This window comes from Pan paniscus, chromosome 2 (assembly GCF_029289425.2).
Source record: "Pan paniscus chromosome 2, NHGRI_mPanPan1-v2.0_pri, whole genome shotgun sequence".
Classification (NCBI taxonomy): Eukaryota; Metazoa; Chordata; class Mammalia; order Primates; family Hominidae; genus Pan; species Pan paniscus.
In genome coordinates this window covers 140107002-140122757 of record NC_085926.1, presented here as the reverse complement: position 1 = coordinate 140122757, position 15756 = coordinate 140107002, and the positions used below count along the sequence as shown (strand labels likewise).

General features: G+C 38.1%; 1 protein-coding gene across 5 annotated transcripts in view; it reads left to right on the top strand.

Moving 5' to 3' along the window:
* Nucleotides 1-15756, top strand: part of GK5 (glycerol kinase 5) — a 73320-nt gene that overhangs the window by 9814 nt on the left and 47750 nt on the right. For all 5 annotated transcript variants that reach the window (XM_055110574.2, XM_055110575.2, XM_055110573.2 and 2 more), the window contains exons 2-4: nucleotides 137-230; nucleotides 2232-2307; nucleotides 10723-10816. In XM_055110574.2, the coding sequence (XP_054966549.1) occupies nucleotides 137-230; nucleotides 2232-2307; nucleotides 10723-10816 (264 nt within the window). The remainder of the gene's footprint in view (nucleotides 1-136; nucleotides 231-2231; nucleotides 2308-10722; nucleotides 10817-15756) is intronic.

The window sequence follows — 15756 nt, the reverse complement described above, 5'->3', positions numbered from 1 at the left end:
TTTCAATTTTAACAATAAAAATTAATTAGATAATAAAATCATGTTAATTATTTTAACCAGTAGTTTTGAGACCCAAAGACCCATACTATTGACTTGATCTAATGCTGTTTTTACTAAATCTTCTTTTCCTTAATAGGTAGAAAATCTTTATCCTCAAATTGGCTGGGTAGAAATTGATCCTGATGTTCTTTGGATTCAATTTGTTGCCGTAATAAAAGAAGCAGTCAAAGGTAATTGGATTTATAAAAATAACAATAATCTTTATGGTTTTTTTTTGTAATAGTTTTCCTCAGGCTTCTGTAGTTGTGGTTTTCCTAAGTTATACATATATATAGTATTTTATTGGGATTACAGTTTCCCAGTATTTTTCAATGGAAATTTGTAATTCACAGTGAGCTCCTTTGTCAGGGAAAGGTAACATCTGCTGTGTCCTCTGGTTTGTCTCTTTTCGACTGTAATATAAATGCTCACCATTTCCTCATTCCAGGTTATAGCTAGTGCTGTTTTGATTTCCTGTTTGGCACAAAATACCAGAGGATTATAAACAGAAGTTACAGTGTATAGCTTCTACTCTCATGGGTTTACAACTGAGTTATTTCTATTGTAAAATGAGTTTTTATTTGTTTTTTTCTGGCCATTTGACATAAAGTGCTTTCCTGGCCAAAGCTATGGTCTAAGTCTTAGTTCTTTAAGAATGTTAGAAACATTCTTAAACATTGACAACATCTCAAAACATTGAAATGGCCACCTTGCTTGAGAACATGGCAAAGATTACTTGCAAATGTAAATTCTGAAAGATCTTTTACTTCATTTTTCTGGCTGAACTGCTTCTTCTCATCTTTTTGGTTTGAAATATTTCAGTCTATGCAAAAGTTGCAAGAATAGTACAATAAACTCTTGTATATCTTTCTCGTAGATTCAAACATATTTTGTAATATTTACCATTTTCTGCAAACTGTTTTTTTCTTTCTGAACCATAGGAAAGGAGTATTTTCTCCTATAACCACAATGCAATTATAACACTCAGGAAGTATAACATTAACACAGCACTGTTTTCTAATACTCTGTCTTCAGTATTTGCTCTTGTCTTAGTGAAAACAAAAAACAAAAAAACTTCTTTTTTCAATCTAGAACCCAGCCAAAGAGGAGGCATTGCATTTAGCTGTCAGTCGGCTTAGGCTCCTTTCATCTAGAGCACATTCTTGTGACATTGGCAATTTTCAAAAGTACAAGCCAGTTTAGTAGAGTGTCCCTCATTTTGAGGTTTTCTGATTGTTTCCTCCCAGTTAGATTCAGGTTGAATAACTTTGGAATACTATATGGGGTTGATGTGTTTTCCTCAATGCTCAAATTGAAGTTGTCCCAGATTTTCCCGGTGGGATAAATAGATTTTTAAAGAATATCACAAAAAATACTCGAGTTGCTATATTTTAAGAAATTTGGACCAAAAAGTCAATATTTTTGTTTGCATCCTGGCATCAGTTTGTGTTGAAAATAAGGTCTCAGCTTCAATAATTATACTACTTTCCTTGAGAGTTTTCCTTTATTGTCATTAACCAGCTTCTATTATGATTGATCATTGCTTAAATTAAGATCCAATCTTATTATTACCAAGAAAAAATAAATCTGACATACTTTGAATAGTATTTGTTTTTTTCCCAGCACCTAAAACAAAAAAAGCTACTTTGTTATTCAGAAACAACCTTTAAGGCCGGGCACAGTGGCTCACACCTGTAATCCCAGCACTTTGGGAGGCCAAGGTGGGCGGATCACCCGAGGTCAGGAGTTTGAGACCAGGCTGGCCAACATGGTAAAACCCTGTCTCTACTAAAAATACAAAAAATTAGCCAGGCAGGGTGGTGCACACCTATAATCCCAGCTATTTGGGAGGCTGAGGCAGGAGAATTGCTTGAACCCGGGAGGCAGAGATTGCAGTGAGCCAAGATTGTGCCACTGCACCGCGGCCTGGGCAACAGAGTGACACTTTGTCTCAAAACAAAAAACACAAAAACAAAAAACAAGAAACAACCTTTGTTTTCTTCAAGTAAAAAAAAAATGCTGCAGAATCATCTTAGTAATGCTTTATTTATTAATTCCAGTTGTTTTGTTAGAATGCTAAACCCAGGTATTTTTCTTAAAGATTATATTGGATTTCTTTTTCTACATTGTAATATTATAAAGAAAAATATCACTGGCTTTAAAACATGTGTTTTATCCATCTTTACTTTTAGCTGCAGGAATACAGATGAATCAAATTGTTGGTCTTGGCATTTCAACACAGAGAGCAACTTTTATTACGTGGAACAAGTAAGTACATTTTGTGATAAGCACCCTACTGCTGGGTTCATGCCACAGTGAGTACACGGTTATGAAATCTCTTTGGGGAGTTTTAACTTTCTGAATTGAGAATAGTTTCGTTTGGTTAAGAGGGATGAAATGTGCCTGCTTTCTGGCTTGTATGCTCACTGCATGTCATTTGGGCTTGACTTATATAATATAATACCACAAAAAGACTTAACTGTCATTAAAATTATCCATTTCTTTCTTTCGGGTAAGTTAGCTTTTCAAACAAGCATAGATCAAAGATCTAAAAAATTATACCTAAAAAGAGTCAGAGGAAACTCACAAATTTCAGAAACACAGTACTGTACTATGGTTTATATTTTCAGTCTACTCTAAATTTAATATTTGTCTATAGCATATGAGGCATATATACACTAAACACAGTTATAATATTGTAATAGCTACTGTATAGTAAACATCTGTGACAGTCCCAAGTTCCATTATCCTTACAACAAACCTATAATTTAGGCATCATATCTGTTTTTACAGAGAAATAAGTTGTTCAGGGTTGCTCAGGGAGCAAATAGAGCCAAGATTCTAAATTGTCTTTTTGACTCAGAAGCATATGTTCTTTATACTATCCCCATATTGCCTTCAACATGTTTCTTTCTCTTTCTTTTTCTTTTTTCTTGAGACAGGGTCTTACTCTGTTACCCAGGCTGGAGTGTAGTGGCATGATTACAGCTCACTGCAGCCTCAACTTCCCAGGCTCAGGTAATCCTCCCGCCTTAGCCTCCTGAGTAGCTGGGACTACAAGTGCACTCCAATATGCCTGGCTAATTTTTTTGTATTTTTTGTAGAGACGGGGTTTCACCATATTGCCAAGCTGGTCTCGAATTCCTTGGCTCAAGCAATTCTTCCACCTCAGCCACCTCCCCCAGCTAGCATGTATTTCTCTGTGTCTTGGTTTAAACACACACCCACATTCCCTCCCCCCAAATCCCCCCGCCCACGTACCCACACACACCACTGTAAAATGTGTTTTTGTTAAAGCATTAGGCTCCAAAGGACATCTTGAGCTTGGGCAGTGGGAAAGAAAAGTGAGCAGAGGGGGAAAAGATGAATCTGAAAAATATAATTAGGGTGAATTCACAAGGACTTGGCTTCTAATTCAGTATTGGGCAGGAAGAAGAAATTTGAATTTACCAATACTGCTGGCCTTGATGTTTGGGCTGTATGATAGAAATCATAGAGAATGTAAGGAGGAATGGGCTGGGTAGTAGTGAGAGTAGGTAGAAGGAAAAATGATAAAATGTTTGGTTTTGGACGTGTGAATGTGGAGATATCTCAGAGGTGACTAGAACATTGGTTTAACTTGGACTGAGGCATAGCACGTCTCCATCAGATAGGATCTTTTTATTTTCATTTTTGGGGGATGAGGTCTTCACTTTGCTACCTAGGCTGGAGTGCAGTGGCACGATCATAGCCCACTGCAGCCTCGAACTCCTGGGCTCAAGGGATCCTCCCACATCAGCCTCCCAAGTAGCTAGGACTATAGGTGTGTACCACACTATGGCTGGCTAATTTTTAAAATTTTTATAGAGATGGAGTCTTACCATGTTGCCTAGGCTGGTCTTGAACTCTGAGCCTCCAGTGATCTGCCTGCCTTGGCGTCCCAAAGCGCTGGGATTACAGGCGTGAGCCACCATGCTCGGCCCAGTACTCTTTTTTTTCAGGACATGCTGCATCTCAGATTGATGCCTACATCTGCAGTTCCTCTGTGCTTACTCCACTCCCCAGCACTGGCCTTGGTTATGGCAAATCTTAAATAAATCTTAAATAGTAGTATATTGTCAGATGAAGGGGTGAATGAATTAAACTTACCTGTACAGATAAGGTATCTAATCTTAGTGACCCTGTTGACATTTTGAGCTGAATAATTCGTTGTCATGGGGACTGTCCTGTGGTGTCGCAGCTGTTTAGCAGCATCCCTGGCCTCTACCCACTAGATGTCAGTAGCACCCCAGCCCACCTCACCACCATTTGTACCAACCATAAATGTCTCAAAACATTGCTAAACGTCCCCTGGGGACATCCCCAATTTGGAACCATTGGTGTAGATGAAGTCTCAAAAAATAGGTGTGTTCTCTGGTAGAGATTATGTGGAGAAAAGAAAAGCAAGCTAAGGATTTGGACTGTGGGTCCCCGCTCCCACCAAATTTAAAGTGAGTCAGGGAAGAAAAAGCCAGCAAAGCAGGACCAACGCTAATCTGGGAAGTGGATGGATGAAAGTGGAGGGAGGAGTATTCTCAGGGAAAGAACTGATTGGATGTGTCACATTCACTTGGCTATTGGCCCCAGTGATTGCTTTCATCAGGACCTGGCTACCATATCACTCATGACAGTAAGGTCAGAATATTAGGAAGCAGAGTTTTTATCTGATGCTAGGACTATACATCACCATTAGAAGGAATAGAAGAGATAGATTTCAAGACAGTTCACTTTCCTTACTGGTGGTGGTGGTGTAGAGGGATAAGACTGCTTCCTAAAGCAATTCATTGTGAGTTTTTTATCTTGGCTGTCCTTTTTTCTTTTTTGAAATGTTTGTATTCTTTCATGAGTTTTGGGAACATTCTTTGCTTGTAGAAACTGAAATAGTGGATATTTTTTGAAAAAAGACTGAAAGCCTTTGTGCTTCTTTTACATTAAAATAATGGAGCGGAGCCTATTCTGCTCATTGGGCCCCAGGGAGCCAATGTGGTGTATGATGCTGACAGATTCCACAAGAGCCCTAGCAAACAGCCGGGACACAACACAGATGGGCACAGCACAGGGCCAGCCAGAAGCATTAATTGTTCATTTGTGAGAGAAAAGGAGAGACAGACTAGATCCTGTGGAAAAACCTATTGTTCGTTCCAGTCCTGGCCAGCAGCTCCTCCTCCCAGCTTGTTGTTTTTTTCCTCCTGCATCCATGGTGCATTTCTGTCCTCATGGCCGTAGAAACATTATTTTCCTCACAGTTGCTGTCAGGAGGTCTAAAACTTTGAACTTTCTTTTTGTTTTTCTCCCTATCTCTCCCCCATCCCCCTGTTAGGGACCAGGAAACTTACGAACTTTTTTCAGTCTTTGAGCTTTCTTCATGTTCTTCAGGTTAAGCTTTTTTTCCAATATATTCAAAAACTGGTGTGTTTAGCCTGCTTTCTAAAATAACTCTAACTGATAACACTTCCATTTTGGTTCTTTTAAATTCCTTTTGTTCTAAAAAAAAAAAATCACGAGCTGTTTTGTTTCTTTAGTCAATGTCTCTTGGGAGATTTCTGCCAGCTAACTTCAGATCAGGGTGTGTGCCAATTAGCAACACAAACTGTGAGTCATGGGAGCCTGGATTCACTCATAACTGTTTGAGGGCTCACAGGGAGTAATGCACCGTGCTGGGGGCTGCACTGCGTATACAGATGAATAAGAATACCAGCCCTAATTTACAATCTCATTATATAGGTACACAAATTACTCTATATTCCCATTGCACAAAATAGATTTTTATTGTAGTATTTGATACTCACATTAATGAGTCTTACCAAATACTTATGACTTAAAATATATTAAGAGCCACAGAATGGTGTAAAGTGTTAGAAGGGTTTAAGACAATTAATTTACAACATTGCTATTTACACTTTTCCTTCATTTTTCCTTTTTTTGTTGATAGAGATAAAATAAACCCAAGTCAGTGCTGAGTGAATATTGGAATATATGCTATTACTTGAAAAATCAGTATTCTAGATTGTCTTGTTCTATGTTATAAATTAATGATGCCACTTTCATCTTGTGATTTTGTCTCTCCCCCTCACTGCTTTTCAGCCACACTAGCCATTCAGTTCCTCTAAGACATGCTTCATCTTGCTCTAGGACCTTTGAACATATAGCACATTTTGTTGGGAATGTTCATACTTCTGATTCCTTCTTATCCTTCAGAGCTGAGATCCATTGTCATTTCTCAATCCTTCACTGACCACCACACAGGGGCCATCTCTTAAATACTCTCATGGCACCTCTATTTATCCATTTTTTTTTTTTTGAGGCGGAGTCTCACTCTTTTGCCCAGGCTGGAGTGCAGTGGTGCTATCTCGGCTCACTGCAAGCTCTGCCTCCCGAGTTCACGCCATTCTCCTGCCTCAGCCTCCTGAGGAGCTGGGACTACAGATGCCCGCCACCGTGCTCTGCTAATTTTTTGTATTTTTAGTAGAGACGGGGTTTCACCATGTTAGCCAGGATGGTCTCGATCTCCTGACCTCGTGATCCGCCTTCCTCGGCCTCCTAAAGTGCTGGGATTACAGGCGTGAGCCACCACGCCCAGCCTCTATTTATCCTTTATAGGGCATATTCCAGCTGTAAGTGAGCAACTGAGTAATTGATTATTTGTTTAAATTCCCTGGTAGAAAGTACAGTCATCAGGGCAAAGTGCTGTGTGTCTCTGTTCATAGCTGTGTACCCAACTCCTGGTACAAATTGGCTTATAAATTTTTGCTGAAACTAGTGATTGAACATCAGATTTAAGTGTATAAGTATGTGCTGTTGTAGAATGGCTCTGAAGAATTATATATCAATAGATTTTATCTTTATCAAACACAATCTGATCTTTGACAAAGGTGCTAAGACCAGCCAGTGGAACAAGAATAGTTTTTTCAACAGATGGTGCTGGGAAAACTGAACATTCACATGCAAAAGAATTAAATTGGACCCTTACCTAATAGCATATACAAAAATGAATCCCAAAATGCATCGAAGACCTAAATTTAAAAGCTTAAACTATAAACTAAAAACTCTTAGAAGAAAACAGGAGAAAATCATCATGACTTTGGATTTGGCAGTGATTCCTTAAATGACATCAAAAGCAGTTAACAAAATAAAAAATAGATAAATTGGACTTTATATATCAAAGGACATTTATTTTTTCATTTGTTTATGATGACTGATTTTTCAATTTTCTTAACTATTGGAACTCTCCAAAGTAGAAAAATTACCCTAAATTTAATTATAAATAATAAGTAAGCTATGTTAAAATTAATTTGACATAATGTACAATTTGCATTTAAAAAATGTCTGAAAAAATTTAGTCATTGATATCTAATATGCAGTTAGGCTTCAGAAAACCACCTGCAGCATGTAACGTGGAAGGTGTGCATCTTGGTAGGTTTGATTTGTAATTTCATCCAAGATTGAGGACTAAAACAATAGGAAATCACTCCTCTGATTTGTACTCATGATAATGGTGACCATTTGGATCTCTAAAGGGAAAAGAAGTAACATGCTCATGATCTAGGTAAATGTTGCGATTTCCATTAATAAAGGTGAAAAACAGGACCCTATCAACAGAGTGAATATTGCGTGATCTGGCCAGCAGCCCGCAATGCAACGGGGCTCTCTCTTTGTTCCTAGGTGGATCAGCAGGTTGAGAAATAATAGACACACACAAGATAGTGAAAGCTGGGTCCAGGGGGGTCACCGCCTTCTGGTCCCACGGTGCCAACAATGCACTGGATATACCAGCATTTATTATTAAGTTTAGTGAGGGCGGGGGTAGGTTAGTGAGAGATTTAGGGTCATTTGATTATGAGGTGAGATGGTCACATGGGGATGAAGTAATTCTTTAACATAACATTTGTATGTAGAAGTACAGTACATTTGTATGTAGAAGTACAGTATACAGAGATAAGAATTTACAATATAGTGTGTGCATCAGTAATTTCTAACAGAGCCTTAAAACAGAAACACAATCTTTCCATAACCTATGATTAGCAAGATATTGATCAGCAGTAACAGTTGCAACAAAAGCTGGTTAGAAACAATCCATGGAAACAGGACGTGAAGCTAGACAACCAGTTAGACCAGAAATTCTCAGAAGGGAGTATGTCTTAACCCTAAAGAGGCCTAGAAGAGCCGTGGCAAGATGAGGGCATTTATAGCCCTATCTTATCCATATGGACAGGCACCCCCCTCATGCGTCCGTTTATAGGCTCTCCACAAGGGTCACATTCCATTCCCAGAGCTATGAACATCTGCTTTTCTGGGATAGGAATCTTGGTGATGTGAAACCCCCTTGACTGCATGTCCATTCATAGGCTCTCTGCAGGGGGAAGCACATCACCCGCTGTTGGCTCATTCTGGCAGTCCAACCTGGCATTGTCTTTACACAATCCTGCATGCAATTTTGTATTTACAATAATCAGGAGCATTTCATCTTTTATTCTGTAGCCATAGTTTCAGGGGGTCTCCCTACATCTCCCCCTTTTCTCTGATTTAAATGAACCGTAGCAATCATAGCTTGGTGCTGATCACGATTGGATTGAAGAATAATTTTTCCAATTTTACACGTGAACAATAAACCAATAGCACAAATTATACACAGAACAAAATTAACGATAGTGGATCCTCCCAAAGATTTTACCCATTGAATGGGGTTGAGATTAGATAATCCCTCAGAGATACTGTCTAAAACAACTCATGGAATGGGAGAAAATATTTGCAAATTGTAACCTCGAAGCATGTAACATATTAATCCCTAATCCCTAGTAAGGGGTTAATATCTAGAACATGTAAAGAATTCCTACAATTCAACAACAAGAAAGCAACAACGCAGTTCATAAATGGACAAAGGACTTGAGTAATACACAGATGGTCAATAAGCACACACAAAGATGCTCAATGTCATTAGTAATTAGGGAATTGCAAATTGAAACCATAATGAGATACCACTTCACACCCACTAGAATGGTGATAATTTTAAAAAAAGGAAGATAACAAGTGTTGGTGAGGATTTGGAAAAATTGGAACCCTCATGCATTACTGGTAGAAATGTAAAATGGTGCAATGACAGTGGAAAACAGTTTGCCAGTTCCTCAAAAAGTTAAACATAGGATTACTATATGACCCAGCAGTTCCACTTCTAGGTATATACCTAAAAAAATTGAAAACAAAGACTCAAACAGATACTTCACAACAATATTAAAGCAGCAGTAATCACGATAGCCAAAGAGTACAAACAACCCAAGTGTGTACCAACAGATGAATTGATAAATGGTATGTAGTATATAAATACATTGAAATATTGTTCAGCCATAAAACGGAATACATTTCTGATACATGCTACAACATGGATCAATCTAGAAAGCTAAGTTATATTATACTACGTGAAGTAAGCCAAATATAAAAGAACAAATATTGTATAATTCTACTTATATATGATATACCTGGAATAGGCAAATGTATAGACACTGAAAACAGAATAGGGGCTATAAGGGATGGGGTGAGGAAGGAATGGGGAATGATTTCCTAATTGTTATAGAGCTTCTGTTTGGGGTGATGAGAGTTTTAAAAACAGTGGTGATGGTCGCACAACATTGTGAATGTACTTACTGCCACTGAATTGTACACGTAAAATAGGTAAAATGGTAAACCTCATATTATGTATATTTTGCCACAATTTTTTTTTAAGTTAAGTATTAGAGAGTGCAATGGCAAGCTATTAAAGTAATAGACCATGAGATCTGGGAAAGTAACCAAAGTTAGGAGTGGTTGGTCGGAAGAAAAGGGAATGTTTGAGGGATTAAAGGTTGCAGTGAGTTGGAAGGCCAGGTATTTAAGGAGTAAGATTGAGAAAACTGAAAACTTTTCTTCCTATGTGCTGACTAATATTGGAGCATTAGACTTTGAGTGGTAGACCATGTAAAGGTGAGGATATGACCGTGGGTGTGGAATGCTTAAGTAGAGTAGAGAATGAGTCTTAGCAATTGAACGTGGTTCAAGTCTCACAGGAGGAGGCCTGGAGTTGGGGTAGAAAGCAAGCTTGACTTGGATGTTGATTAGTAGATGCCAGTGGTTGATTTGCGGGAGCCGCAAAGGAAAAAGGATTTTTTTTTTTTTACTTCTGTATTTCTTAGCTCTGTACTTTTATTGTAGTATTGACCCAAGGTTTGTTGAATTTCTATTTATTGGAGAGATTTTGGTAAGCATGTTAGGTTGCCAAAGGCTAAGCCAATCCTAAAGTTAACAGATGTAGAACTAGGCTCAGGCAATATTTCAGCTCTTCTGTAGGTCAGGAGGTTTTTGTTGGATTACGTGTATCAGGACAAGTGCAGTAAAGGGGAAAAGCATTGGCTTTTAAAAAATCTGCTTTTAAAGTGTGTAGAGCAGGTCTTCAAAGGCCTTTTCCTTAGTTAGTTTTGGTTTTGGAAGTATATACATTTCATACTATATGTCACATAATTGTTGTGCAGTGTGTTCAACTTATAAAATCAGAAGAAATCATTCAGAAAGGCACATGTAACTAAATTATACTTTGCAATTACAGTATGGCCTCTAATTTTGTTTTCTCTTATGGCGCATCTTTAACATAGTCTCTGATTTATGCTGGGTCTCAAAATACTGTTTGATTCTTTCTAGGAAAACAGGAAATCATTTTCACAACTTTATAAGTTGGCAAGACTTAAGAGCTGTTGAACTTGTAAAATCTTGGAATAATTCTCTTCTTATGAAGGTAATCTTTTTCTTGTGTGATTTGGATATTGTTTTTTTTTTTCTGTAAATGTCCCTTAATTGTATTATTTCCTACCTATTTTGTTTTAGGACATTAAGAAGACATATGCACACACTCCCCATTCCAGTGAAGTTTAATAATAGTCAATCAAAGGCGTATGTGGTAGACTTCAGTACTTGTACCTCAGGAAGTTCTAAGGAGGTTTGTGGTGGACCAGAGTTTCACATGTTAGTGAGAATTTGTGTTTCTGTCCTTGAGAAATGGAAAAGATACAGACTAGATGAATGAAATGCCCAAATTTCATCTTTTATAAAAGCTCAGGATGGATATTGAGATATTATAGATAACTAGCAGACTGTTACAAGCTCTTATCATTACAGGCATGATGGCTCGCGCCTGTAATTTCAACACTTTGGAAGGCTGAGGCGGGGGGATTGCTTGAGGCCAGAAGTTCAAGACCAGCTTGGGCAACATGGTAAGACCTCCTCTCTACAAATAATGCAAAATTAGCTGAACATGGTGGTGTGGACCCCTAGTCCCTGCTACTTGGTAGGCTGAGGTGAGAGGATTGTTTGAGCCCAGGAGTTCGAGGCTGCAGTGATTGCCACTGCACTCCAGGGCACTCTGTCTGGGTGACACGGTGAGATCCTGTCTCAAAGCCAACAATACCAAATTATGCCTGATACATAGTAGGCATCAGTAAATGACAATGATGATGGTGACAGTGACAATAGCAACATCATGAAGTCAGCTGTTCTTCTGTTATTTGTCTCAAATTGCCCTCACTCCTGAGTGTGAGATTCCCGAGTCAAAGGGTAAAACAGTTTTCCAGCTCCTCGAGTGGTGTCAGATCTACAGTATTTTATGTCATAATCAATATTCCATATTAGTTATTTTATTTTATTATTATTATTTTTTGAGATGGAGTCTTGCTCTATCGCCCAAGCTGGAGTGCAGTGGCACGATCTCAGCTCACTGCAACCTCTGCCTCCTGGGTTCACGTGATTCTCCTGCCTCAGCCTCCCAAGTAGCTGGGACTACAAGCATATGCCACCACGCCCAGCTAATTTTTTCTATTTTTAATAGAGACGGGGTTTCACCGTGTTAGTCAGGATGGTCTCGATCTCCTGACCTGATGATCCGCCTGCCTTGGCCTCCCAAAGTGCGGGGATTACAGGCGTCAGTCACCGCGCCTGGCCCATATTAATTATTTTAATACTTATAATGCCTCACAGTTAAATGCCTTCTCTGCTAGTGTACTGGTATCAGATGGCGCCCAGGGGACTGTCTACAGCATCAGTTTTACTTGATAAGTATTTGATGATATTAATTTAATATGGAAACAAATGTGAATATATTATGGAATATAACAGCAATGCATGAGTGAAACAATTTTGCCATAATCTCACCTGAATTGATTTTCCTTTTTGATAGTTTAATATAGAAAAATGTACCTTGCTGCAATAACTTGTGAGAGGTGCTGTTAACAAGAAGGACACAGTAATTGAGGGAGTAAAAGTGGTTATAAGGAAATGTCATAAACCCTCAATTGTATAATTTTAAATTATGTAATTTATAATCTATAATTTTATACCTTAATATATAATTTTAGTTTTTAATAGTTCATCAAACATTCTTTAATTTGGTCATTGAGGTGTTTAACACTTTTATTGCTTTGAAAAAAATTGTGATTTGAAAAGAAAAATTGTGATTTGAAAACATTTACTTCTGTAATATGTCTCATATTTCAAATCTTTTTTGTTTGTTTGTTTTGAGATGGAGTCTCCCTTTGTCACAACCTCCACCTCCCGAGTTCAAGCAATTCTCCTTCCTCAGCCTCCTGGGTAGCTGGGATTACAGGCGCATGCCGCCACGCCTGGCTAAGTTTTGTGTTTTTAGTAGAGACAGGGTTTCATCATGTTGGTCAGGTTGGTCTTGAACTCCTAGCCTCACGTGATCCGCCCACCTCAGCCTCCCAAAATGCTGGTATTACAGGTATGAACCACCATGCCTAAGCCTCAAATTTCCAATCATAATGCAGAACTGTGACCTCAAGCACAAAATTGAGCATTTAAAGCACTTTTGTCTACTTGATATTGAACATGCACATGATCAAAGTTTTGGTTCTCTTAGCAAAAAAATTTATACAAACACAGGCTTTCACAGTTTAGCACACATAATTCTAGGGCCTGTCCTGGCAGTGAAGGAGCCCCACTTTGCAATCATCCCTTTCCAGTTGCTAATGGTTTGATTGTGGCCTTTGGAAATGTTTAGAGTGTTTTTGCCAGAACTGGCACCAATGTCATTAGTTTGGCCAAGGCTAGTCTGAAGCAAAATGGTGAAGTAATTGAGGTGTGTTTGCAGTCTCTTGCCACTGTTGCTTTCCTCCAGTCTCCCCAGATGCCCGGTCTTCCGCTTACTTTTTTGTTCTTATTCTTGCCTGATGATTGCTAAGGCTTTCTTCTCTTTGCTCTTAGCATAAAATCCCAACTCCTTACCAAGGTTTGGCTCTTTCTACACTTCTGACCACCTCCTAGACCTCTTTCTCCCTGAGGTTGCTAAAGATTAGCAACTGCATCTTTTTCAGCCTGTTTTTGTTCTTGTAGCACTCAAGCCCTTTCTTACCTTAAGGCCATTGTACGTGCATGGGGTCTCTCTGCCATCGTGGCTGGATCCTTCTCATCTTTTTAGGGTCGAGCTCATGTAGCACATCTGGGAACCCTTCCCTGCCACCCTGCTTAAAGGAACCCCCTTGCCCTCAATCTCTTATGTTGCCCTTTGTTTCCTTCATTGTACTTACTAAATTTCAAAGATTCTTAGATACACATTTTTTAAACTGAAAATTAAATGGAAATAATTATAGATTCACATGCAGTTGTAAGAAACAGTACAGAGATCCCTTAGACTCTTTGCACTTTCTCCCAATGGTAAAATTTTGAAAAACTGTAGTATAACATCACAACCAGGACATTGACATTAATACAATCCATAAATTTTATTAGGATTTCCCCAGTTTTACTTTGTATTTGTCTGTGTGTGTGTGTATGTGTATGTATATAAGTTCTATACAATTTTTTCCTATCTGTAGGTTCATGTATCCAGGAGCATATGCAAGATACTGAACAGTTCCATCACTACAAAGATCTCTTGTGTTGTTCTTCTGTAACTATATCTACCGCTCTCCTATACACCTCCCTACCCTCTCTCATTCCTAGCTCCTGGCAACCACTAATCTGTCCTCCATTTAAAAAATGTTCTAATTTGAAAAATGTTGTATACATAGGATTATACTTTTAAATATATAACCTTTTGGGATTTGCTTTTTTCACTTAGTATAATTCCCTGGAGATTCATTCAAGTTGTTGCCTGTATCAGTAGTTTATTCCTTTCTATTGCTGAGTTGTATTCAATAGTACAGCTGTATCACAGTTTATTTAACCATTCACTTGTTGAAGGACATCTGTGCTGATTCCAGTTTTTGGCTATTATAAATAAAGCTTTTATGAACGTTCTTTGTATAGAATTTTCTGTGAATGTAATTTTTCATTTCTCTGGGATAAAAACCTCAAGGTCATATGGTAATTGCATGTTTTCTTTTGTAAGGATCTGCCAAACTGTTTTCAAGAGTGACTATACCATTTACTTTCCCATCAGCAATGTATAAGTTATATTTTAACATCTCTGAAATCAGGATGCATTTCTTAGTAGCATGTTAAATAATGATTCATTTTACAGTCTGTCTTCTTAAATCATCTTATTTATTGACTTGATTGCTTATTTGTCTTCTCACTAAAATGTAAATGTTAAAAAGACAAGGATTCTGCCCATATTGTTCAATTTGTTTTTACAAGGCCTAGCAACAGTCCTTGGTATGCTATAAGTTACTCAGTAAATACTCATTAGATATATGAATGAAGATGCTAATTGTTTATATGTTGTCTAAAAGTGCAGGTATTAGAGCTCGTAATATTTTTGTATGACCTCACCACCCATCCTGAGGTATCTACATTTTAACAGAAGATCTCAGAAGTGTCCTAAATCTAATTTTTTATGAGAATAGTGTAGGGTGTATAAAGAGGAATTGCTCATTTTAGTTTAAATTATTTCTTATAACAAATCAGAAGAAGGCTTATGGGTGGTCACTTTAAATACTTTCAAAAAGTCTTATGTTTTAATAAATAATGTGAAAAATCTATATGCCATGTAAAATATAAAGAAATGATAGGGTGCAGTGGTTCACGCCTGTAATCCCAGCACTTTGGGAGGCCAAGGTGGGCGGATCACCTGAAGTCAGGAGTTCGAGACCAGCCTGGCCAACATGGTGAAACCCCATCTCTACTAAAAGTACAAAAATTAGCCAGGCGTGGTGATCCACATCTGTAATCCCAGCTACTTGGAGGCTAAGGGAGGAGAATTGCTTGAACCTCGGAGGCAGAGGTTGCATTGCGCTGAGATTGCGCCATTGCATTCCAGCACTCTAAGCAAAAAAATGTAAGCCTGGGGAACAGAGTGAGACTCCGTCTCAAAAAAAAACAAAAAACCAAAAACCATATGTATGTGTGTGTGTATGTGTTTGTGTGTGTGTGTGTCTGTGTATATAGAAATAAAGAAGGTGTGAGCACTGAATAAGATGAGAAGGAAGTTAAAAGGACAAGACTGAAAGAACTGAGTCTACAAATTTTCTTAATTGATGTGTTATCAATTAAAAATGAAAGAAAAAAGTTTATATTACTATTTTTCACAAATAAACCAACATCTTTAAATTTATTTTAGGGAGTGAGGTAGGATTAACAAAAGTGGGTAAGTTCAACAAGAAGTGGGCAATACTTCATAAGTGTTTTGTAAAACATCAGTTTTACAAGTTGAAGTGTCCATCTACATCCCTGTAGTGTGTGGCAGGATAGGGTTTTTTTTTTCCCCCGGTATGTCTTAAAGACCTT